Source organism: Toxotes jaculatrix, chromosome 18 (assembly GCF_017976425.1).
Source record: "Toxotes jaculatrix isolate fToxJac2 chromosome 18, fToxJac2.pri, whole genome shotgun sequence".
Taxonomy (NCBI): Eukaryota; Metazoa; Chordata; class Actinopteri; family Toxotidae; genus Toxotes; species Toxotes jaculatrix.
In genome coordinates this window covers 7,840,234-7,866,994 of record NC_054411.1, presented here as the reverse complement: position 1 = coordinate 7,866,994, position 26,761 = coordinate 7,840,234, and the positions used below count along the sequence as shown (strand labels likewise).

The 26,761-nt window shown below is 41.1% G+C and overlaps 1 protein-coding gene across 4 annotated transcripts; it reads left to right on the top strand.

The window, feature by feature from the left end:
- The first annotated feature begins 1,365 nt into the window (after positions 1–1,365).
- pbx4 (pre-B-cell leukemia transcription factor 4) lies at positions 1,366–25,630 on the top strand. 4 transcript variants are annotated; one of them, XM_041063646.1, is made up of 10 exons: positions 1,366–2,099; positions 6,344–6,417; positions 19,343–19,587; positions 20,025–20,215; positions 20,376–20,511; positions 20,727–20,883; positions 21,903–21,905; positions 22,885–22,988; positions 24,088–24,174; positions 24,832–25,630. In XM_041063646.1, exons 1-10 carry the CDS (start codon positions 1,915–1,917, stop codon positions 24,919–24,921), a joined length of 1,272 nt encoding a protein of 423 aa, XP_040919580.1. In that variant the 5' UTR covers positions 1,366–1,914; the 3' UTR covers positions 24,922–25,630. The 4 variants fall into 4 exon arrangements, with proteins under 4 accessions (XP_040919580.1, XP_040919579.1, XP_040919577.1 ...); XM_041063645.1 differs by lacking the exon at positions 21,903–21,905 and adding an exon at positions 4,372–4,485; XM_041063643.1 differs by lacking the exons at positions 21,903–21,905; positions 22,885–22,988 and adding an exon at positions 4,372–4,485.
- Positions 25,631–26,761: the final 1,131 nt, after the last annotated feature.

Sequence of the window (26,761 nt, the reverse complement as noted above, 5' to 3'; positions counted from 1 at the left end):
CTGATTTGGGTGTGACCAGGTTCTCTAGGTTCCTTGTTTGTAGACTATTATCAGAACAAAAGAAAAGCAGGATTCTTTTCCCTCTTGTCTATGTGAATATTTTGTTCTTCTATTTGAATCTTAAAGTTTATAAGATTGGAAGTTTGGTTGTGATGGAGTAAAACTTTTTTACAGGGTTAAAATCCACTGCTTGGTATAACAACCCAGATGCCTGAACTGTGACTTGTACTACTGTATATGCACATGCAAAGAAGAATTACTGTTTAGGTTTACTGTTTTCTCTATTCTTGTTGTCTCTAACTTTAGATTGATTAGCTACAGATTGTAGTAGATGGATGTGTGGAGAGTCAGCATAAACCACTGCCAGTTTGGTCCTACTCCCTCATGCACACCCATCATCTCTTCTCAGTACAGCAAGGCTGGCTGCAGCTCTCCTCCACATCCATTCAGCCAGCCATTCGTCTTGGAAAGCTGTCTCTCTGATCTGAGTGATAAACTACAGCAGAATTGCCCAGTTTGCAAAAAACAAGGACACTTGTTTTCAATCTGTGCTGTCAACATTTTCATACTGAAAACTGAGAGAATGTTTCATTCATCAGTGGTTTAGGACAGGATATATTCTTAGGTTGGACTGTTCTGCTTTGAGATTGAATATTGCTCATGATATTGCCACAATGTGCCCACACAGACGGATATTAGTTCTTTGACTTTAAGGCACAACTTAAGAAACAATACTCAACAAACAGAGACCTAATTTGTTTCAGTACCCCCCTTTTTATATTCAACACGCTTACTCATAAGCAGGGGACAGGTTGTTGTGGAGTCAAGAAGCTTTGCACATGCTCAAACAGCTTTCTAAAGCATATGTGCAATGGCAGATGCTCGAACACATTATTGCAATGTGTTCCAGTTTTTAATGTTTATAATGTACAGTTTTTCATAAGCTTGAATAACGTTTACAAGCATTCACTTCAAAGTTTTGTATAGAAAAGCAATCGTGCCAAGTAGGTGATCCCACCTCATGTTAATGACAACAATAGCTTTATCCATTAATAATGGGACAAGCAATGCTGATGGCGTTAAGGGCTATCCATTTGTAAAGGCCGTACACGAGGAGAATCTTGTCACCTGGAGGAATGGTGCAGTAATAGTGTCTGGAGCGCTGTGTTAAAAGATAAGACTTCATACACTCTTGCCACCCGTACACCAGCTAACAAATGAAATGTATCTACATTGGTAGCTGCGTTTTCTATAGTGCTGTAACGACCCACCCGCAATCTCGCGGTCTGTGGTGCTATGAGTTCAATGGTCAACGCGACGCACACCATCGTTCGCGCAGCCCAGAACATCCCACATACTCGCGCGACATCAACAACAATGGCAAACCGTAGTCTGTTTTGGTAGGAGATTTCTGATTGGGAGTTAGACGGTCAGAAAAGCTTCGTCGCTGTATTCGTGACTTATTTCTTTTTTTTTTTTGTTCGAATTGGCGAGTTTTATTTTAAAATAAGAGTGCTCGTCTGTAGAAATATATTTTTCGTTTTTACATTTTTTTTTTCCCCGAAAATGTGCGAGGCGCTGTTGGCAAGCTCACACAGTCTGTGCATGTGTGTCCCTGCTGCTTTTCTGCTGGGCTACAGCTACTAACCTAGCTGCTTTTTCACTCGGTGGTTAGCTAACGTTAGCCTGGCAGCGTTTATTGACTTGAGGGAAAAAAAACACAATCGCATGTAAAGGGTGTTTGTGCGATTTGTTTTATGAAAACATCCCCCAACTATTTGCTAATCGTCGCTGCCGGGTACGGTAAGAAGTGTTGTATGATTTGTCGTAGAAAATACTTTGCTGGCTAGCTAACAGGCTAGCTATTTGTGTGTATTCTTCGACTGAGGAAAACGGCGAGTTTTCTTTGAAAGTATGGATGACCAGACCAGGATGATGACGGGTCTCACCGGACTCGGTGGACTAGCACAAGCCGATGTCGGTGACCCAGACTCGGTCAGGAAACAGCAGTCCCTCGGTCAGCCTCAGCAAGACATAGGGGATATCCTACAGCAAATAATGGCCATCACCGACGAAAGCCTGGACGAAGCACAGGCCAGGTAAGACAGGCGAAGAGCCATTTTCCACACATGAAAGCTAAGCTAAAGTACGCTGTATGTGTCTTACTTTTGCTTTAGGGCTCAAGCGTTTTTATGAAACCTTCACGTAAGATAATGCGTAATTGCAACATACATGCAACTTGACGTTACATTTAGTTATTGAATAACTTGAACAATCACATTACAGGGCTGTTGTAGTTTGAAAGGAGGTTCTTTGTTAATTCAGACCGTCCCTCATTGCAAACTGTAATCGCAAACATGTTCACTTGGTTGCGATAACGTTAATCTTAATTGGTTTATCAATGAATTGTCACATTAAAAAGTTTAAACTCCCTATTGAGTCTGTGCCAATCTTAGCCGTGTGAAATGCTCATAACCACTTTCCCAACACTAAAGCATTAGATGCCTTTGGTTTGACAAAATAGTTTCATTAACCCCTGCTTAAAGAAAACAGATCTTATTTTTTTTCCAAGACACTATTTGATATCTTCCCATTAGTTCAAAGGACAGTAAAAAGTTAGTGGCGCCAATTTCCGTTTCATACAAATTATCAAAACTATCAAGAAGTATGTAAACAAAATACAAAATGCTTTCTAAGATGGTGCATGTTTTGCAAGTTGCTAGAGTCACAGTTATCTGCTTGAAATTAGTTCCTCTGGTCATGATGCGAAAGCTTTCACATATTACTAATCAGACTATGCCAAATTAGATTTGCCTAATTACACCAACATGTATCTGAAATGCCGCTCTGCATCAAATGAGTGTCGATATCATTGGTAATTGAAATGCAAATTAGTGGATAAGTCAAGGTAAGGGAAAGGATTACTCAATTGTCCCACGTATCTGCCCAGCGCTGTCTGTGGTGACAGCAATCGTTCGTTCATATCACTCGTCACTTAATGTTTGCGTTAGAGGTGTTTTTACCAATCATTATTGTAGAGTGTATGCACTGCAGTGAGCGACTGACTCGTACTCATTTGCCATGTGTCTAAAGGAGCATAAGGTCAGTTTCAGATGAAGCGTCACTATTTCAACAATAGACAACCGTCCACTGCAAGACTGTGGCCACAGTGTGATGTGTCATTAGCTAGTGATTTTCCACCCAACATTTGACCACCTGGTTCTCTTAATTAATTCACTCCTCTTTCACTCCCTCCCTCCCTGGTGTTCATCCTTTTCATTGTGTGCTGGGTGCAATCAATTCTCCTATAATGTGTACGCGAGTGCAGCTGTCCGCAAATCGAGTTTCTATTAATGAGATGGTGGTGAGGGGGAGGGATGATGCTATACCAGCAGCCTATGAACACTAGGATATTACATTTTCTTCAGTACAAGTTTGAGAACTTAATCAAGCCTTACTTCACAGACAAATGCAAATTTTTTCCTTTGGAATAATTCTTCTAGTTCATTATTTATTTATTTATTTATTTTAATCTTACCTTATGATTTGTGTTGATGAGTTTACAAAATGTTGTACTGTGTTTTATCCAATGTTAGTAATTATTTGGATTTAAAGGGCTATTTATAATGTAGGAAATCACATAGCAGTCCTATTATTAGATGTTAACAGGCTACTCTGAAAAGGTAATTAAAGGTGTGGCTGCTTCGGAAGTGCCAGAGGTGTCCTTGCTGTATGCTTGTATTGATCTAAACTCCCATCTCAGGGTATGTCCTCCTCATGCTGTATGTGTGCAGGATTAATAATAAAAAGAATGCAGCCTACTGTAGATCAGTGGGCTTGATGCTAATTGCATGGCATGTACAGCTCAAATCCTTGATGCTGCCTTGTGTTTAGTATGCACATAATCAACAAAGGCAGTTTTGATGATAATATGTTCATTTTCTGAACAGTACATTTTTATTATTAGCTGACAGGCTAGCTTATACAAGTGTGCAGCTGTTTGCTAACTTGCTTCTCAGGTTTACTTAAGGCGAAAGGCCAAAATATAACTATATTTATGACAACATGCAGACTGTTGTTATAAATAGGTTTGCTAATATATAGCTGCTGATATGACTTAAAATGTGCAATCTTTATCAACATCCTACTTAACGCTGATCAGGTTTGTCACCCCCACATCAATCTTTCCCTTGGTCATGATCTACAAATTAATGTGCGAGGTGGCTCATGTGAGCATGACGCCCTTGTCGTGCAGGGTGGCAGTGTGTTGGGATGGGGAGTGGTCAGGGCAGCGCAAGAACTCGGTGTTGCAGAGTACACTTCCTGCGCACCATCCGCCCTCATCCTCTCACCCTGTCGCCATATGTTCAGATGCTGGCCAGAGGAATCGCCGGCGCATTGGGGTGGATCAGACGACCCCACAGAGGGAGGGAGAGCAGGGGGGGGCATGGCAGGGGGTGGCCTGCCACTCAACTTCCAGCACAGGTCAGTACAGGACCGCATGAGCACCTCCTTCTCCCCCTCCTGCTCATACCCTCCATGCTGAAGGCAGCCCTCCCCCCAACTCAAATCCAGCAGTGAGAGAATTGGTGGACAAAATGACACATTTAATGCTAGACACATAACTCTTTAGATCATACTGCCTCAATAATCTCACAGAAAGGCAGTCGTTCGTGGCATTTACAGTAGGCGCACGATTTGCTAGTTCACCTTAGTCCCCTCATTAATACTGCAATGGACATTCACAACTGGAATTGGTGTTGAGGTCAGGTGTAGCCAAATCATATTCATCTGTGGTTGTTTTTAATGTGCTGTTGGTGATGTTACATGGAAAAGAAATGCTTTATTACAGAGTGATCTTCAGGGTTTTCTTATTTCATCTTTTCCAATTCATGCTCATCAGAAATGGAGGCCTCATGCTGGTTTTGTTTTTGTTTTTCACCCAAACTTTATCTGTGTTGCACTTTTCCAGTTACATATCAAAGTTGTTGGCTCTGAAACCAGTCTGTGCTGTAAATGATGTCTGTTGTGATCTGTAAAAGTATCAGGAGAACACATCCAAATGCTTGTGTTTACTTTATCTTAAGGACTAGTCATTGAAAATACAGGGGGTGTGCAGAAACAAGGTACTGCGATATTACAACAGCACTGCAAACTATAGCCACACTATGGAGTAGAGTGGGCATTTTCAAGCTCCCCACCCCCCTTTTATGCTTTTCACAATTCTGGCAAAATTAGCAAGGCTGCATAGCTGTGGTAGAATTATGAAATGCTAGTTTTACCTGGCAGAGTTTGCACTGCACCTCATTTTCGTGAGTTGCAGTGCCAGTGAAAACATATTTTTTTAAGACAAGATAATTTTCACATAAATTATTCTATTTTGTATAATTTAATGAATATTTGAAAATGAAGATCTATCCACACTATAGAGTTTAACAACACTGCTCCGACAAGCAATAATGAAACATAATGAGCTACAGCAGGCAGTTCGGTGTAATGCATGCTTAGTTATGTGTTGTTGTTGTGTGTGCCTTTCACGTTTTTGAATGTGAAAAAAATGAAAGACTTTAAATGTAGTTCCATTTGTGCCTTGCTGCTACGCTCCTCTCTCTGATGTAATTGGTGTCTGTTTTCAGTACAGGAGTTAACATTAGAGACAATAATGTTGAGTCATTTAGGGTCGTATTAGTGTTGAGACTTTGCTACAGCATTCCAGTCTTTCAAGTTTTAATAAGCTGTTAGTTGTATGTGTGTGTGGGTGTGTGGGTGCATGGATGTGTATTAGCAGGAAATTTTGTTGCCAGGGTGTTCCGATTTGATTACAGTGAACTGTAGAAGTTTTACCTTTTCTTCTTTGATTGCTACTATTTCGTTTGGCAATAAAGAGAATGTCTCTGATTAAATTAAAATTGCAACTTAATCCTAATCCTCTCTATCAACTTACCATCTACTTTCATGGAACAAGTCTTTCTGTAAGAGGCAGAAATTAGATTACTGTGTATTAACTCTGGAATCTGGTGCTCAGTAATGATGACCTTGAGGTTTGGCATCATTACCTGTCCCACAGTGCAAAGCATCCAAATGACAACATTACTCTTGCTGGTTGGGATTGACGCATCAGGGATGTTTATGCACCGACAAAGGCATTTGGCTATTGAAATGCCTTTAAACAACATGGCTCTGTCCTGCTGTGTTGCACTACACTCTTGAAATGCTGTATGCATAATACATACAGCTCCACTACCTGTTTACGGGGGAGGACATGGAATGACTTGAGATGGAGGTCTGTTTATCGTAATCCTCCTCGCTCTCTCCCTCTCTTATTCCCTCTTCTCTCTTACAGGAAGCATGCCCTGAACTGTCACAGAATGAAGCCAGCCCTCTTCAGCGTTCTCTGTGAGATCAAAGAGAAGACGGGTGAGTTTCTACTTCACTCGTTCTCTTTGTGTTTTCCAGTCTGCACAGGTTGTAACCTACTGTTGAGATAGAGTGTGCTTTTGCCCCAGTTTCCCTGGCACCAAGTTTTTTTTGGCCTCTCAGAGAACTCTATTGATAGAGAATATTGATTGTGTTTATTGTAGAACTGATTTAACTGCATGCATTGTATGTATGCTTTGGTTCAAGAGCATTCTAAATATCCATTACGGTTTGTTGTTTTTGCCTACTAATTATGAACTTAACCTATTTTTGGCCACTGTCCAGACTTCACACTGACCAGCTGAAACTAATCTTAGGGGATCGGTGCCTTTGAAACTTGAGTCAGGCAGCAGAACTTGATACAGGACATCCTTACAACTCTTGATATGTTGAGTTCACTGTGTTATTTATCAGATTGCAATTTTGTTTTCAATTTTGACCTGTAGTACCTGAATGGAGAAATATATTGTTCGTTTTAAACGTTTTTGAATTCTTGTCATTTTCCATCTCAAATGATGAAGTGAATGGTATCACAGTGTGTGAATGGTGCAACCGACAAGTTCTTTTATATTAAGGTGGGGGGAAAAACCTACTGCTCCAACTACAACTACTTCAAATTATCATACCCAAATTTTTAGATTAAACAATTAAACCTGATCCTGAAAAGTTCTTGCACAGCTAATTTACAGGAGGTAAATATGAAAAAAACCTTCACAGGGGTTATGGCTTTACAGTCAAACTGTTTAGGTAAAAATGAATTTTCTTTCTCCACCACTGTTAAAACAGCTACAGCACATAGGGTAATTGTACATAGAGAATAAATTTCCATGCATATCAATGCAGTACCTTCATCCAAACACATCATGCAAAGCAACAAGAAACTGTTGTCTTACACTGTCTTAACAAATAACACTGAATTTCAGCTACACATGATCGCATGGAAATTATTGCCTATGTAAATATCTCAGATTTGCTCTTATTCATAAAATTATTCATAGTAAACACGCTGCTTATTCTCATCTTGTTAGCTATTCGAGTCAGCTATCTGACGGATTCTTGTGGGGTTCAAAGGAGGGAGCCTGGGATGGATGGCAGATTGATGGTTATGGTAGTGTGAATGGGGTGGGTTCTTGAATTCTCTCCCCCTGCCAGTCCCTCTCTGTTCTTGTCTTTCTGTGTTCTTTTCTCTATTTCATTTGCCTTGTGTATCTTCTAACAGCAAACCTCTCTGGTTCAAATACAATTTGAAAATGCTGCACTGCTGCCTGTTGTAGCCCTCTGTCAATAATGTATTATTGCTCTCCAGTGATGGGAGAAAAGTAAAGGCTAGGCTTGAGTGAGTGGGGCAGGGTACACTGTTTCCCAGGCAACCAGTGGTCTTATTTACCCTAATGCCATTCACTTTGATTTTCACATTTAGACTCCCAGCAAACTAGAGAGGGGGTCTGTGAGTACTACTTCTTGTACAGTAAGCTGAGCAGAAAAACAGACAAGACACGGAGGTTAACAATAGAATCATGGTTGAGGTGAATATGCCAACCATGAAATATAGAGATCTTTGGCTTTGCCTGTATACTGCTGGCCATCTGCCACATAGTGCCCTCCTAACTACACTGTGTACCTGCTTCGGCATTGCTCTGCTACTCCATCAGACCCCCTGCAGGCCCCCATTATGTGCCTCTGGAATGTGAATTGACTTCTCTTCAGTGCAGCTTGTGGAAGATCCAATCAGTAGTCCTCTAGTATCTCCACAGATTTTCTGCAGTATTTTTTCACTAACAAACATGCACTTGTGTCGGCACACCCACATACACACTCTGTCTCTCTTGCACACATAAGCACACACCAAACAGGGATAAAAGCAAACTCAGTCTTGGGTCTACTCCTACTGCCTCGGTCTTGTCCTCTCCCCCTCCCTCCCTCTGCCTCGCTCCCATTCTTGAAAGAGAAGACTTGCTCTGAACTCCGGGCTTTGATATGGTAATGTAATGGTGGTGGTGGAGGAGGGGGAGGTGGGGTGTGGGGGATGGGAGGTGAATTCCTCTGAGTGCTGCAGTTGGTTAGATTGTTTTCATTGTAAAGGAAATGTTCTGCGCAAATGCCAGTACCCCCCACCGCTGCCACCACCACCACCACTTTTAACAACAGTTCCTGCGTTGTCCTGAACTCTCACATTAAACACAACCTCCATCTACATGAAATTTGATTCTTACTAATACTTTATTAAAGACACACTCCAAAAAAGATATTAAAGCACTTGGAGAGACACAGGGAGTGATCAAAGTTGAGAGCCAGTGGGTTTGCTTCAACTCAGTTCTGTTCTCCCTCACTCTCATGGGTATTTGCTGTAAAAATAGCTCTTGGTGCAATGGGACAGCTTATGCCAAAATCTCTCACAAGCCACTGCAGTTACTCTCAGAAGTTTTTCATTTAGTTTGGGCATGTTTGAGGCATTTCTCCTTACTTTTATGCATTCCTTGTGCTTTACACATGACAGTGAATCTGTCACTCACTCTGTTCTGTCACCCTGCTCAAGTCCCTCTTTTTCAAGCCTGAATATTCCCAGTTGTTTATTTTTGGACGAGTTTTAAATGGAGAAAAAAAAAATAGTTTTTCAATTGGAATTAAAGCAACAATATACTATTTTTTTAGCTTGGAAACAGCAAAGTGTATTAAGAGTCTCTCCCTCCTCCCCCTCACTTGGGCAAGTTCACACCCCAACACTTGCCACTCATCTTGATAAGCTGTCTGATAGACAAGTCTGTGGGATAATGCTGCTAGTTGGCTGTGTGGAAATGTTGGCAAACTGGCTAACACCCTGCCTATCGAAGACTAAAATAGCTGACTATATGTCACCCATTATTATGAAAAGGCAATGTGCCAGTCACTGTTCCTATGATATGCAATTGTGTGTGTACACTACTATTCATATGGGCCTTATATTCCATGCAACAGCAACAAGGACATCCTGATGGCCTGTAGCCAGTGTAATGTTGAGCCAAATGATTGCTCTGTTAGGTGCCCAGTAATGCCAGTGTCCTTAAAAATGTGTCTCGGGCACAGGTTATTTGCTGTCTGCCTCAGCTACAGCCCACTCTCTTCTCTCTGTGCATTTTGAGTTTATTTTTTAATTTAATTTTTTTTTTTTTTTTTTTTTTTTAGCAATTTCATTGCACGATGCTTTGAAAAATGCGGTAATCATTTGGTTGAAAATTAAGATCAGTCCTGGGATGTTTGTTTAATTTGACTGTGAAATCCACCTATGTTGGAAGAAAGTTTCTTATTTTTCTAACCACCTACAAGCATTAAAATCTCATAGCTGATGCCCACCAGCAGAGTCAGCAGCACTTAGCTACTATGCTGCAAAGCGGTTAGCTGACAACCCATCATCACATCCTATTAATGTTTTGACAAGATGGATGAATGGTGAGATTTAGTCAACTCAATGAACTCTCTCTCTCTTTTTTTTCACTGCTAGTTCTGGATACATTTAATAAAAAAAAACTTCTCCCATTTAGTTATGATAGCTTATCAATGAATACAAAAGGTGATTTTTACAATATTATCACAGTAAAATTCCAATATATTATATAAGTTATATAAGTTTTCCTTGTTTGTCAATGGATTTGTTTGTTCATATTTTACATTTGTCAAAAGTACTTATGAATTATATGCGTTAAACACGCTACCACGACAGTACAAACCTTAGTTCTACTTTATAGAATAACATATATCTGAATGGATTCTTATATTCTGTTAGCCTCTCTGTTCTTTCAGACTGCAACCAAACTGTTAAACAAGTTATCTTAAATCAGCTTATTGAGGCTGTAATGTTTTTACAGCTCACAAAAGTCTCTTAATCAAATTATTACCTTACCTGTATTCACAGCACGTTTCAAGTTGTACCATCACAATACCATTTTAGCAACCAAATGGCCTCAGTTACGTGTTAATTGAATTACACCATTGATTGTAGTTGTAAAAACACAAAAAAACAAACAAAGCAACACCATTAAAAGTCACACATAGTTGTCTTGTGTTTATTCACAGCCAGAATAAACACTTGATGTTTTTGGTCTTTAGAAATCATCAAATTTTAATTTGTGTAGAGGACATTCATGAAAGTTTACAGCAAAACATCTCACACCGGAGGTTATCCAGTTGGTGGCACACAGTTTTTTGTTCGGAAAAACCCTTTCAGCATCACATGATTTATTTAGATGTTTGTATTCCACCAACTTTGATAGAGCACAGTTCAGGAAGTCCAGAGAATCACATGCCTCATTAAAGCAACTTAATTATTATTAGTTTTCAAAGAGCCCAATTTGGAACGGAGCCATAAAATTTTATGAGTTATTAGGAACCTATGGGAAGTTTTTTATTTTATTTTTATGAGGGAAAGAATATGGTGCATTTTAAGCCAAAAGCAGTAGCAAGATAAAAATGCTTTCTGCAACCAAGCCTGCATTTCCAGTTTTACCATCACTTAGAGTTTATAAAGGGAACAGGCCATCCCCTTGGTCAAATTATTGGGTTTTATGTTTTTAATGAGTATATTTTATATTTACACTCCCTATGCAGTGGTGTGGGATTATCTCATCCTTTTTTCAGAAATCTCTGTTGTGTTTTGTGGTGTCCTGCCACTCAATTGTTTTTTTCTCTTCCCTACTCCTTTGCAGAAGAGAATGAAAAAAGATAGAGTGTGTGTTTGGGGGTGGGTGGGTGGGGGGGTGTGTAGGAGCAATACAGGGAGATTGATGAGGCAGTAAGAGCAGGAGTAATTACTCGGTGTCCATTCCCCAAGCCAGATTGGCAGACGGCTAATATCACACAGACCCCTGGCCCTGACAGACACACCACCACCCCCCCACCCCCATCTCAAACTGGGGAGGCAGAGCACCCCAACCTTCAGCCTAGGCCTAATGGTGTGTGGGCCAACCGATTTCCCCATGTGGTATTATTCCTGTAGGAACTGGGCTTCTGTATATTGACAAGAGGAAAAGCTGTCTGGAGTGTGTTGTAGGAAGGGAAGAGCTGGTTCATCTTTAATACTGCTGCAATATGATTTTGGCCAGGATTCACCAAGGTCAGTGATTTGATTGTGCTGTCACTCAGTGTTTCAGGCAAATCAGGGTGGCTGGATATGGACAACTGGGTATAAGAGTTTTTAACAGTTGACAAGTATTAACAGCATAGATTGTGTTACTGTATTGCATGGTTAGATTAGGACAAATGCCCACTCTAGGATTTTTTTTGTCTGATCCAATTTGGCAAATACAATTTACACTTTTGATGCCAAAACAGTAGGTTTATTGGAAGAGGAGCTCAGAACATGGGGTAAAACATTACCACATTAAGTCTGTGTGTACATGTGATAATAAATTATGTTTGTTCTTTTTCAGGTATGATCTGTCTCTCTCTCACCTGACATATTGATCTAGTATTTACCCAATTGCTTCAAAATTGAAACTAGGGATGGGAGCTTAAAAACAGAACATGAAAGTTAAATTAATTTGCTATGCATCTCATTGGATGTACTTAATAAATTAAACTGCAGCAAATAAAATTCACATGGAGGCAGATGCTGGTGAAATTTAATTGGCCAGAGTGACATGTTAGGCAAGGCACCATGTCTTGGTTTATGGCTTACTTTGCATCCATAAATTCCCAGCAATTTATACCCAACAACAAGTAACAAGGAAAGGACAGTGACCCATCAGTATTGGTCGAGGATCACCCACAGGACAGACTTGTACCTCTTCACCTCATCTTGCCCCCCCCCCCCCTCTCAGCATGTATGCCTCTCACACTGCTTTTAGGCTTTGCACTTAAAGGAAGCTGGCATCTCTTTAATTAAAGATATGTAAATGTGGTCTCAGCTGGATTGCATTAGTTTGGTGGTGGGGTGGGAGTGTGTCGAAGCCTAGCTCCTAATCCTGACTAATTAAGGATTAATTACAATTGATGGGAGCCTTCCACCCCTTTGCAGTAGTGCACATTGCCGCCCTAGACAGTATGTTTGTATATTTCACACCATGTCATAAATGCAGGGGAGAGATGGAAACATCGGGGCTGGTGGAGGGACAGAGGTATACTATCCATGCATTGGGTTATTACAGATACTGGGAAGCCCATGCTCCTTTTAAGCTCTTCATCAGTCTAGATTGATGGACTGATTTAGTAATACTGTTGGCTAATCTATATTAAGGCCATATTGTGGGAGGCTGATTAGTTTTTGTTTCAGTATCAGCTTGTAATATGTGCACTCATTTCTGTGTGTACGTGTTAACTGAGTCAGTTAAGGATATCCCCCTGTAAAACCCCTGGTACACTGTTATCCTGACCAGCTATACATATTATAGGCACAGTGATTCTTATTCCTCACTAAACTGGTACATTAGACCTGTGCAGACTAACCATGTAGTCTCAGTTCTCTCTGGCACCATCTGACTGTGTCATAATGCTTGTTCACTTGTTATAAATGGGCACTGCTCTTCTGATCTATCGCTTAATTGCCACCTAATTTGCATAACAGTGCAAATTAACGACCTCTCAAATGAGCGTTCATTTTTCACAAAGTCTTTAGGAGCTCCTTAAGAGTCTGTGCTAATGAGCACAGGAGGCAGCTGGCCTGATGAGAGTTGACTGGGGGAAGATCCTAGCAGTGCTATAACAAGCCTCCTGCTTAGGTGCTCTTCATCATCATCCTCTTCCTCCTGTGACATTTCAAATTCTTTCTTCCATGTCTGTGTCTCTCTCTGTGTGGAAAAATTGTATTGGACTAGGGATAGTATGTTAGAGATTTAGTCACGTGCACAGCAGTGCTTACTATATCTTTTTTAAATATCACTTGTTTTAGCACATATACCATATTTACACTAAAATTTAAGATCGAAATTTTTAATTGCCACTTAAAATATTGGTGTGTTACTAGTTAGGCTAGCAGTATGCTCCAAATTGAATCATGTTTTCTCAGATGACTGCTGAACACAAACTGTGAGCAAATATCTGTACACTCACTGCAATTCAAGGACTGTTTGTTTAATGCTGTCCTTGCTTTCTGGGTGAGTTTTCGAGTCAGGTGGGAGCAGAGATAATACAGAACATACAAATTCCTCAAAAATTCAAGGAAAGTATACAATAAAAAAATACTATGTTGGTATTATGGTATTAACCAACCCAAAAATTTCAACAGTCTCAGCTGGTCAGCCTGCCCACACTGAAGCAAAATGTTGCACTTCTTTTTGGTCGTAAGCCAATCATTTTACCCATGCAAACACCCAAATACTGACTTTGTGAGGGTGTCCTGTTTCACACATGATTTCTGTTTTCATACTTTATGGGCCCTGTCACTATATATTTGTTTTTTTTATTTGTGAAGTATATGAACCTGGAAAAAATATTCCCTGATTATGTCTGATGGGTCCAGTTTTAAAATAAGAAATAACCAAAAACTCTGTTTTGTAGCATGTGTCAATCATAATCGCATGTGTACCCATTTACTGCATGTGGAGGTGGCCATCCTGTGGTTTCAATTTTGATTTTGTTACTTTTATTTGACAAATGATATTTTCAGTATTTTTTCAGCTTTTATTCACTGATGAAATTAGTTTTTAAGCTTCCTTTATTTTAACTCATAAAAAATATTAGAATGACTGTCAGGGAAAACAGAATTTGCCCAATTATTCAAATAAATTATAGGAACAGGGAAAATACATCGTAGATTCTTTATTGGCTTTTGGTGCAGATGAAGTGACAACACAAATTGATCTGTCCCTCATTAGTGTTTGTGTGTGTTCTTGTGTGTGTGTGTGTGTGATGGTGTATGTGTGTGTGATCATTCAAGGGGGGTACACGTAGTCATCACTGGACTGTCCAAGCCTCTCTTTAGTTAATTAAGGGCTGATTGATGATGTGTTGGACTGAAGTGTTGTGTTTGCCCAAGGTGTGAGTTCTCCAATTCACACCTTAATCAGACCACACTGTGTTTACTCTGAATGCTTACCTCTTAGTGTGTGTGTGTTTGTCAGAGTAGGGGGCTGCGTGCAACAGGACTCTGGTGAACTACCCAAACAGATGCTGATTAGCGTGAGCTGCTTAAAGTAGGAAAAGACATATGGATTGGGCTCATTAAGTTGACTGTACTCAACAAAAAACACACTTTTAAAAGAATGGGGTACACAGTTTTTATGTTGCATTTGCAGTAGAAATACACCTTTTCCCAATATCCATTCGGCAAAAAGCCCATCAGGGAAATTATTCATTTTTAATGCTGGTTTTAATGCCATATTCTACAACACGCCTAAGGCAACATTTTATTCACCCAAGCCCTTTTTTTGAGCAACCCATATTCTACCAAAATGGCAAGGTAAATCAAAATCCTGTATGCACAGAGGACCTTGTTTATGAAAGTTGATATTAATCAATTGTTACAAAATGTGATTTTGTAAAGAAGGTGCCATAGGCATCAAGGCTCCTTCTCGAGATGAGTGAAAACCACTAGTCGTGACATGAGCATGAGATTTTTGCATTTACACACTTTACTGGGTGAATAACTGGACATAAAGAAGGTTAAGTTTGTATTTCACTGCATGGATTTAAAGGTCAAGGATTTTGACAAACTCCTCTCTATTCTCGAACGGTACTTTTGTCTGTTTTCTGCACGGGGGAAGTCAAACTGATCCAACACAAAAACATTAGCAAAAATAAAAATCAGTCTGGCCAGACTAGAGCCATGGTTCATGGAACCTGGAAACCAAATTCAGCCTGATGAGTTTTCAGTAACCATCCTTTGTTTTGTTTCATGGTTCAGGAAGACGTAGAGAGGAAGAGGTTTGTTTGTCATTTATTCTTCACAGTTTAAGTTTTTTTTAGGGGTGAAATAATCTCTGGTTCAACAGTGAAGAGTGGTTTAATATAGGTAGACTGGCCTCAGTTATTGTTTTCCCTAGCTGCATTTGTATTGCCTAGATACCATTTAATATGTAGCTAACAGTTTTAGTTCTTATACACGGGTTTACCTATCATGTCTCCAGAGCTGCAGTTGAGATTTATTTTTGCATTTTTTTTTTGCGAGGTCAATTTGCATATTCATGTAGCATATTTTCATTGTGAAAACCATATTTCTATGGCTCATTCTTTTATCTGAATTCTCTGTCTGTAATGAAAGGAAAAACTGATGTTTTCACAGTCCTATCTTTTCTCTCTTTCTGGCTCGCTCGCTCTCTGGCACGTCTGCTCTCTGGATTCTGTATATTCCTGTAGCCTCTCTCTTGCTCTGTCTCTTCCTCTCTCGCACACATATCTTCTCCTGTGACTCCTTTTTTCAATTCTCCTTGGTTCTCCTTCTACCCTCTCTCTCCTTACCTTTTTTCCCCTTTTTTTCCTTCTCTATCCTTCTCTCTCTCTCTCCCAGTGAAAGGCTGAGAATACCCAAGGGAGCTGATGCAATTAAAATGCTAATCCTGTCTGTCTACAGAGAGAGGGAGAGGGGGGGGCTGACAGCATGAGGGATTGCGGCTCACATGGAGAACTCGACTGAAATGGAGAACAGAGGGAGGGGGGGGCACAGGGGGAGGTGGGTGGGGGTGTGCTGAAAGGGAGAGGGGGGAGGGGATGTGTGTTGGGGGGAGACAGAGTGAAAAGGGGGATGCTTGCGAGGGAAAAGACAGACAAGGATAAAGCTTGTGCTGTGAGCTGAGCAATGATATACTGACTGCGTTTAAGTCTTATCTATTTCTATGTGTGGAAGGCATTACAGTTAATGTACAGCACTACACTAGTGGTTAGGTTGTTCACCCTTACCTGCATCACTTCATATCCTGTGTGTTGTGTCTGAACGGCACACCGTTTCCACATTGGTTGTGCAGAAATGAGAATGATTATGTATGCAGTGAAAGCCCAGCTGGATACCCTGAATATTTCATAGTATGTGTTGCTCGCTCCGTCTCTCAATGCCACACAGCTCAGCTAGGGTGGTAACGTGTGCATAATGGTGTGATTTCTAAGAGCTGTGGATGCAGGCTGTGGGCCTTAAGATGTCTTCCTATTTAGAAAAGGGAATTTAAGCACCTTACAGCACTCTTGAGTTTTAGTCTCTCAGTAATAGAACCAGCCCAGCGGCAATGTCAGGAGCCAGTTGATCAAAAGGAAACGCTGCTTAGATTTTGGAGCAAAACAGTCAGCCACTCAGACCTGTAGGTTTGTTATAATTGTTGACTGTATTTTTCAGGGGTCTCATAGCCAGTTTGTGAGTGGAAGACTCATTTTTATGTCATATGGTCCTTTTCTGTGCAGTATCTTAACTCATCTCAACAGCTGCTGTAATACCACTAGGCCACTAGACTGTGCATGAGTGCAATTGTGGGTAATCACAGCTTAATTGGAGTAATTAGGGGAATGTAGGGGCATTAGGCTACAGCTGGGGGCCATAATGAGGAGTGGGGGCAAAAGGGAGGGGGGAGAGGTGAGAAGCTTCAAGAGCCACAGTTGCCCTGTTCACTGTAGGTCAATTGTACTTTTCAGTGAATGGAAAAGCTCTACTTTGTACATTACTAGATACTATTAGAGCAAAACAAATACTTCTGGTCCTTGATCACTAAATTAGCTATAGGCTATCTGGCTAAGAAGCGCAGAGATCGTATGTGAATGACTGAAAGGAAAGAAAAAGGAGGGAAAAAGATGGGCGAATCAGGGTCATTAGTTCAGGCGGCTGGGTCTGCTGCATTCCTGAGCCCTGAGATGGGGGAGCAGCAGAGCAGGAATGTGCCTTGGAGAGAGAAGAGACCTAAGCAGAGGGAAAGAAACAGGCAAGAAGGAACAAGAAAAAAAGGGGGGGAAGAGAGAAAGTTGGACACTTTTTCTACGAGAGGCCTTAAATGGTGGAACAGACTCATTTATCAAATGAAGTTTGAAAAAGCAAAAACTTGTCTGCTCCATAGCACTTGGAAACTTTAAGCAAAACTGTTTTTGTCCTCATTTCTTTCACATCTGTTAGCCCTACAGTACAGCCCTACTCATTTGTTAGCTCTGACTGCTCCATGGCTGCAAACTTGTTTTTCAGCGTGACTCTCTACAGGGAGACTTTGACAACAGCATAAAGACTCAGAAGACTGTGAAAGTTGCACTAACAAGAGAAGCTCTGAATGAGTGCATGCACCCCCTAACCTTTGATGATGAGCTTTGACTACCTAGTGTAATCCTTAAAGAGGACAAGCGCCTAACGCCACCCAGTTTCCACTGGGATTAATCTTGTCATCCATATTGTTAGCGTCTGTCACCTTCAGAATCCTGTCTGGTTTCACTGCTGCCTAAATTGGCTTTTATCTCCCTGATTTAGCTTCCACTTATGAAGATGAGCATAAATGTGAACATAGCACTGTATTTGTTTGGGAGTCTGAACCAATATTTCACAAGTACAGCACATTTTAACCTTTTTGCTCTAGTTTATATTTCACATTTCAGCAACAACTTTCTTACTTGCATAATGCAGATAAACACTAAAATGTGTCATTTCACTATGGCACACAAACCTAAGTTTGGAAATATAATGTTATTTTTCTACCCTTCAATTGGACATGTTTTTTAGGTCTGCAACTAATAGATCTAATAGACTAATATGCTATATCTAATAGACTAATAGATCAGCTGATGATTTATGTAAATGAATTGATCAGTTTAGTCTACAGAATTTAAAAAAATCACAATTCCTTTGAGGCCTGAGGTGACACCCTTGATAGGACCAACAGTCCAGCACCCAAAGATATTTAGTAAGGATGGACAGTTCAAGCAAAAATAGTATTCACTATTCACTGGAAAGTATTAAGCCATTATTTGACCATTTTTCTTGTGTTTTTAAGATTTATAGAGGATTTATAGAGTAGAGAAAATTCTGATATTTGAGGAACTGAATATTAATTAATTTATTTATGCATTTTGTATTTTTTTATTGAAAAATGTGTGGAACAGTTAATCAACTATCAGAATAGTTGCTGTTTAATTTTAATGGGAATATTCACATGAACTAATTAATTATTAAAGCTCTTAAGTGTTGTGCTTTCTTTAATTAACACTAAAAGCCACATTTTCAGTTTACACATTTTCTAGTGGATCTTTCCTTTTCAGTTATTTTACATTTCAGTGTATCAGTACTGTGATAAACATGTAACATTCATTACCTCCTTTTACCAAATAAAATATTTGTTAGTAAATAATGCGCCCATGATAGTGAATTGTTATATGACCTTTCTTCTCTTACTTTCTGAAGTTGAGTGATTGAGAAGCAAAAGGGGCAAGAGGAAATTTAGTTAAGAGTTAAAAGCTTCGGGCTCTGAAGAAAAGATGGTTGTCTGTACTTAAAACTTTTCTGTAACAAAGTGGTATCTTTAAGGGAGTGTGTGTGAAAGAGAGAGAGAGAGAGATGAGAGCATGGCTGCAGGCTGACAGAGGTCCTGGTATAATACAGTGGTGGAGAGCAGCGACTGATAACTATACTTATGGCCACTGGGGCTCATAGTGACAGCACATGCACTCCCATTACTGGTCCCATGCCTCATGCCCTTATCCCTGGCAGGTTGCCACCGAGGGGCCACACTGCCCTCTGCTGTTGATTTAGAGGAAGTTCAGGCTCATTGAGAATTCAGCCAGGCACTCATAGCAATGACTCAGGGGAGAAACTTGACTGGGTTTTGACAGGGCTGCACTTCTTTGAATTTTAGCAGTGATAAAACATCTTCCTATGCACCCCTAGAACCAACAGTATTAGCCTTTTCCTTAAAAGAAAATGTGTGGCTCTGTCTGTTTTCAAGAACTTTTTATCCAACAGGTTTTCTCAGCCCCAGAACGGTGTTCTGGCTTGGGCAGACTGTAACAAAAACAAGGATTTTTTTTTCTAAACAGATCTCCTGTCCTCTTTTCTCCTGTCCAGTGCTGAGTATACGAGGTGTGCAGGAGGAGGACCCCCCAGATCCCCAGATCATGCGGTTGGACAACATGCTGCTGGCAGAGGGCGTGTCAGGACCAGAGAAGGGTGGAGGATCGGCTGCAGCGGCTGCAGCTGCAGCAGCAGCAGGGGGTTCACCCACCGACAGCAGCATCGAACACTCTGACTATAGAGCCAAGCTCGCTCAGATTCGCCAGATATATCATTCTGAGCTGGAGAAGTATGAGCAGGTGTGTGCTGAGCTGACCTGAATGCTTGAATATGTACTGTTATCCACAAATATTTACATGATATATTAAAATGAATGAAAGTCAGTCAGAGTCAGAAACTTCATTCCTTTGAATTTGGGTTCTGAAGTCCACATGGCTTTTGGTATTTGGCCCTGCACATTTTTTTTTTTTACTGTTTATGACAACAGCCCACCCTTTTCCTGCAGTGTCACTGATATAGGTTTGAAAAACAATCTGCATTTTAGACTATATTTTATAGTTCAAATAAGTCTGTTTTTCTTAGGAAGAGTCAGAAAGCCAAGGCCTACATGTCATCATCACATGTCATGCCACTGGATAGAATCAGTGCTTGGACTGTCTTTTTACAACAGCATTAAACTCCTTTCTTCTCTTTCTCTCTTTCTCTCTCTCTCTCTCTCTCCCTCTCCTTGGTCCAGGCCTGCAGTGAGTTCACCAACCATGTAATGAACCTGCTGAGAGAGCAGTCTCGCACACGGCCCATCTCTCCCAAGGAGATTGAGCGCATGGTGGCCATCATCCACCGCAAGTTCAGCTCCATTCAGATGCAGCTTAAACAGAGCACCTGTGAGGCTGTCATGATCCTGCGCTCACGCTTCCTTGACGCCAGGTCTGTCTGTGTGTGTGTCTGGCTGGTATTTTTAGTGTCTGTCTGTGTGTGTGTGTGTTTTTCTTTTTCTTGAGGCCTGAAGTGATCTGAGCACGTTGACTTTGTTATGTCAGACATGTACGTTCCAAGCACTTGTGTCATTATCTCCTTTCTCTGTCAGACGTAAGAGGCGCAATTTCAACAAGCAAGCCACAGAGGTGCTGAACGAGTATTTCTACTCCCACCTGTCTAACCCTTACCCTAGTGAGGAAGCCAAGGAGGAACTGGCCAAAAAGTGTGGGATCACTGTGTCTCAGGTAAATTACTAGCCCCACTGTTATCTAGGGCAGCAAAAAATGAGAAAAGATCAGTTTCAGTACATACTTTATAGATGCTTTTATTGTTTATTCTTATTGTGCTATTATAAGTTAGTTTTCTTGATATATTTTCCTTGTTGAGTGGGCTACAACAGCTAGAGGAGTGCAAAGGAAACACTGTATTCGCATTAGCTGACATCCGTCTGCCCCCTCAGGTCTCTAATTGGTTTGGCAACAAGAGAATACGCTACAAGAAGAACATTGGTAAGTTCCAGGAGGAAGCAAACCTCTACGCAGTTAAAACAGCGGTGGATGCTGCCAATGTGTCGGCGCAGGCTAGCCAGGCTAACTCTCCAGCAACGCCAAACTCAGGTATCACATGCTCCATCTCATCTTCCCCCAAGCCCTGCTACTTCTCATTAACAGGTTTCAGTTCCTATTCATGTAGTTGCGTTTTTACACACAAGTTAACCCGACTGACTCATCTTTGGCTGACTTGCTTGCCCAAAGGAAGTCGCATGCTGCACACTTTTACTACTTTTGCTTTCTGACTGCACACACTTTCACAGCACTTTATTGGGAACACCATAAGAATGTTTTTCCAGTCATCAGCTCTCAGTGTGTCTGGTCAGTTTTGGTGAGCCTGTGCCCACTGCAGCCTCAGATTTATGTTCTTGAGGACTGGAACCCAACTTGATTCTCTGCTGCTGTTGCTCATCCCCCTCATGGTTTGATGTGTTGTGCATTCTGAGATGCTCTTCTGCTCACCACCATTCATCTTGTCCTATGGTTTGTTGTGTTTAATGCTTTTCTGACATTCCATATTTTCAAAACCCTTTTAATATAACCTGAGACTGTCAAACAGGTGTGATACAGATATCAGGTGGAGGGACTGGCTTAATGTCAACTTCAAGTACCTTCTGTCCATCTTTCATATTTATTTGTTTAATTGCTTTTGTTATGTGAGTAACCTAGACCTTTGCATATATCTGTGTTATGCATATTCTTACTTTTAAACAATTATGCAACACACAGCACATAGTAATAATAATGGTCACCCCAATTTGCTAAGGAAGCTGAATGGACCAGGTAGGTGATCATTCAGATGTTTTGATTTATTTAGTCATTTGCCTTCTTACGGCTTCAGTTTACACAAAATAAATGGTGAGCACTTTGGACAGCCGGACTGTTAAAGCCTTTTTCGAGTCACTAAACTTTAAGGTGGGACACGAAAATGTGAGAGAGAAGGTTTTAAATAAATAAATAAGACAACCTCATAGCTTTGACAGACTGGATGGTGTCCGAAATGTGCCTTTTTTTGTTACCAAATGACATTCCCTGACAAAATAATAGCATTGCTGCAGTGAGCTGCACTGACATATATTAAGAAGCTGGTAAAAGGGCATACAGCATATGCCACTGATTGAACAGATGTATGCAGTGGTCTATAGTTCATTAATGTTGTGATATACTTTATTTTAGTACATTTTTCATCAAAGTATGAAACTAGATTTCACCATTTTCAACACAAATGACAATTCTGTGATAAATTAGCATATCTTATTAAAGTATGGCTAAATTTGTACCATAAGAAATAAAATTGTACAAACCAAGTATGAGAGCGAATACAAACTATGTAATCTAAATGTCACACAGTTTGTGAAAACTGTTGTAAGCATTTAGGTTTCCTACAAGAACTTCCTCATGTGCAGAGGATTTCAAATATGGTTGAAGTGACCACAGCACAAGCAGTGAATGTTACTGTGGCAAAGTAACTTTCCATCACTGTCAGGTGTTCTGAGCAGCAGTTTGTCTGTAGCATAGTATAACCTTAATACAATCGAAACGTGAAATACCTCATATCTTCCACTACTGCCAGACCACTCCGCACCACCTGTCCTGGATTGTATCCCACAGTGACGGACAAACACTACCAACTCTAGGGAACTGGAAATGCGTTTGTGACATTCAGTTCTCCTGACCTTTGTCAAAAGCCCAGTCTATAACGTGCACAGAAGGATGGCTCAGCCAAAGAAGCCAAATTTACTTTTAAATGTTTTTTTTGCAGCTGTAAAATGCGTGTTTGCAAATATTGGAATTGCACAGACCTCATTTTTTTAATGATTATCTAACTGGCACACACAGTTGCTGTGTTCCACCAACACACAGCCATAGTTGGTGGCTGATTGTACACGTATGCCAAGGAGTCTTGTAAAGTGACCTATTTAGAAAAAGCTGGCTTGGAACAATATCCCTGACACTGAAAATGGTTATTTAGTGCTACTAGTCAATGTCCATGGCCAGTGGTGACCTTCTGACTCCATGGCGCTGTGGTGGGGCTGATTGGATATTGGCTATATATATTGCCTGCAGGGTCACCAGGGTCATACAGTTTGTCTCACACAGGCGACGCCTACCTCAGCCTGCGTTCACTCAACGGGGAGGGTCTCAACATCGCCCCCTCTCTACAGCCGCAGGTATGCACTGAGGACAGCTGCAGAGTTGACCTCAATGCCGTTAACCCAGCCACCCAGAATCCTTGGGTTCCCACCCTTTGCATAGCTCCTTTTGACCTCGACCTCTCCTCAGATCCTGCCCTGACTTTACCTTTGACCCCATCAGCTCCTTCCCCAACACAAGCACGGACAAACTGACCCTTCTTTGCTCTGTACAGTGAGCACCGCCGAGTTCAAGCCTTCATTCAAGAGGAATAATGCCAGTTTGTTTAAGGCTCTTTAAATTTACACGTAGTCCCTACCCATATGCATTCACAGAATCAGTTTCAGTGCAGAACCTCTAGACCGGGACAGAGGCGTCAGGGCCTTCCTCACTACTCATGTGACAACCACATGGGTAGTGAGGCATCAGGGCCTTCCTCACTACTCATGTGGTTGTCAGTATTGAGTGGGGAATATTCCCACAAATCAAGGCTGAGGATTAAACCAGCAAACCCTCTGGTAAATGGTCAGTTTCTCAATCTGTAGGTTGTTGTGCACCTCCAACCCTTCAAACAGCCTCTCGCCTTTTTCACCATTTTTTCCTGCCCTTCCAAACATTCCCCCCTGTCCCATTACTCCATAGATTCAATCCTTTTCCTGTGTAGACTTAGAAATTCCCTCAAAGTGAACTGTTCCTGTGATTGTTGTCTACTAATAGACATAAACAGTTTTGTTGTTCTGGAACGATCCAGAGATTTCTGCTGTTAAGCGCTACATAGTCTAGTAATTTAACAATAAAAAAAAAAACAGCTGACTTTAGGTTTCAGTCTCAGTCTTCATTTCATTTAGAGCAGAAGCAGTTTAATGGAGAGTCATGAAGATAATGGGTAAGCTATAATGTTTAGTTGTACTGACTAAATGGGGGAGTACACAAGCCAGAAAGCAGTCATGAGTAATACAGACTTGTTCGGATGCATGCAGTAGAGGTTCGTCCTTACTGTCGCACCTCTGTTCAGCCTGTGTGATTTAGTTTAAAAAAAAAAAAAACAAAACAGGTGGTTAAAGATACATTTAGTCACCTAAATCTTGTTTGTGCTGACGTTTGTGTTGAAATTTGTTGGTGTGTTCTCTCTGACAGGTGGATACCCTGCACCGTGCTACACACCTGACGGGCGGCTATGAGGAGCTGTCGGGTAGTGGCCTCTACACCCCTCATCGCCTGGATGTGAGTAGCAACTTAAAGCCCCTCTGCCGGTATAGCTGATGAATAAGTATGCAGTTAGTTAGGATGCCTAGGATGCTCTACGCAGTTTACTTGAAATTAATTCAGGTAGATGAAACGTCGCTCTCGTTTGAATCAGACATTTTCTCAAGTTCAGCAAACACCGCTTTGGTGATTTGCAGGTCAAAATACGTATAGAGACGTACATTTAAATTGGATGAATTTGGTTGGAAATTTTCAAGATGTCTGAGTTACCCACAATCATTATACTAATTGCATTTCAGTGTGAAGCGATGCACATTAACTGCACATTGAAATGTTGAAAACAACAGTTATAGTTGTATAGATGTCCAAAGAACTTGGCTAAAACACTTAAATACAAATTTAAGCCAGTTTCAACCTCAAAACCAACAAGTCTTGCAAATCGCCAAATGAATGCTTGCTGGGATGTGACAATAAACCATTAGTGGTTTTCTGCTGGGAAATCATTTAGGGGGAAGGGTTCACGGATTCATTACTTCAGGGTAATGATAGGTTTGTTTGGGATAAGCCAGGCCTTGCTCTGAAGTCATGAAAATGTAGTCAGCGATAACCTCACGAGATCTGAGGTCACAAGATTATAAAACTCCCTTTTCATGCATCTTCCCTGTCTGTTTGAAGGCTAACAGCTGGCAGGACACCACCAACCCCCCCTCGGTCACCTCCCCTCCCGGTCCTCCTGGCAGCGTCCATTCCGACACCTCCAACTGATCCGGTGGCTCTCCTTGCCATCACTTCATTCCCACTGTGGTCTGCTATGACTACCATCGTCTGTCCCCATTCTTCGATATGCCCTTGTCTCTCAACTAGACAGCCACACAAGGCTGTATTTGCTTTTCATAAACACACACACTGTGCAGGAACACAGGACAGCCGAACAGTAGTTAGGAGGACATCCCCCTCCACCCCACAGCTCCATTTCAACGCTTGAAACTCCATAACTCAGAATGAAAGAGGGATGGAACTTACTGATACTAAGACAGATAGGAAACATCTTTACCATCGAGGACTTTTTGAAAACCACTGACCCAGCTGTGTAGATGATCATGATGTCTGTACAATATGTGTATATGCACGTTAACTTCACACAGTACTCACACAGCTTGTCCATGTGCCGTTGACCTCTGCACTCGACCCTTTGCTTTGGAAAACTGTGTGCGATTGCCTGTATCTTTTGAAGCCTTGGCATTTGACAGCCAAACTGTTGATACAGATCACCAGGGAGCTCTGCTCACCTTGCTCGTACCAAAGTGCTGCCCCAGTAGTTGTCAACACATCTGTTCCTCCGAGATCACCCTCTGCCAACTCGACACAAGACGATGTTGTATCTTCCAGTCCTTATAGCTTGATATTTCATTCTGTGGGAGATTTTAAAGTGAATAATTGAGACATGCGCCAAGGCGCATGCAACCCCCTTCCATGACACACACACACACACCCTGCAGCTTTTCAGTCGTTTTCATAGTGAGCTGACATAAAAGATGTGTCAAGCACAAAAGTTAGCATCCTTGTTATGGGTGTCTCTACCTGTAAAAGGGTAGTTAAGGGGATCACTGTTCTAAACCAGGCAGGACAGGTGATAATAGGGCTGGCGAGAAGAGGATGAGAGGGCAGAGAGAGGAGAATATCTTTGGTTGAGTGGATGTAACTAATAGCCCCTTTTGTTGCTAACCAATAGAGGGTGTTGGTAGATGGCTTGTAGACTTTACTTCTTGCTTTCTGTCCACTAGTTTATTTGATTGTAGGCTATTTTCTAATGCTGTTTCACCAAGAATGCACCAGCCACCACCAAAAATGAGCTCAATAAAGCATCTAAATGACATTAGGAGAGGGGTGGAAAGATTGTGGGGCATTGATGTGTTATTGGGACAAACGTGACATGAATTTAGAAACGTGACTGTCTTCCATGCATGTAGGACTTCTAGGCGTGATATTATTGTTTTCATTTAACCTTCCGAGTTTTTAGCTTCGTTTTTATTAACAAAAAAAAAATAAAGGGTATAATTATTACAGTCAGACCAAAAAGGAAAAAGTGCATCATGTATTGCTATGATGTGTGTGTCTCTGTGTGGGCGTGTGTACAGTCTTCTTGGGATGTCTTAGTCACACTGGCTGGTGCCCTCTGACCTTTGAAAGCATTATAAAGACTGGGTGCTTCCACCAGCCAATGACACACCAGGTGGGGCTCAACTGAGATCTGCTCCCCATCTTGAAACATTTAAGCTCGTGAGCCCGAGGCAACACGCTACAACCTTCTGTTGTATCAAAACCAAAAATACCACATTCAGCAATGTAATAATGCTACTCTGTGTCTCTCTCTAAACTTGGTGCGCAGCCACCTTTTCAGTTCGAGGCGAGGAGGGAATTATATTTGTATCTGTGTCTCTCTGTGTGGTGTTGTCATGCCTCAAGTTGATTTGATTTTTTTGATTTTTGATTTTGATTTTTTGTGGGGCTTCATGGGAGGGTGGGCGGAGTGAGGACTGTCATATCAGACCTGTAATTTGATTGTGAGCATATAAGGCATGCTCTCTCTTTTACCCATCTTTAA

Bases quoted from the DNA above. Each gene is read 5' to 3' on its own strand.
- pbx4 (XM_041063645.1), top strand. From the start codon at position 1,915: ATGGATGACCAGACCAGGATGATGACGGGTCTCACCGGACTCGGTGGA. The intron at 2,100-4,371 runs GTAAGACAGGCG...CCATATGTTCAG, and splicing joins CTGGACGAAGCACAGGCCAG to ATGCTGGCCAGAGGAATCGC. The intron at 20,512-20,726 runs GTAAATTACTAG...CTGCCCCCTCAG, and splicing joins GTGGGATCACTGTGTCTCAG to GTCTCTAATTGGTTTGGCAA.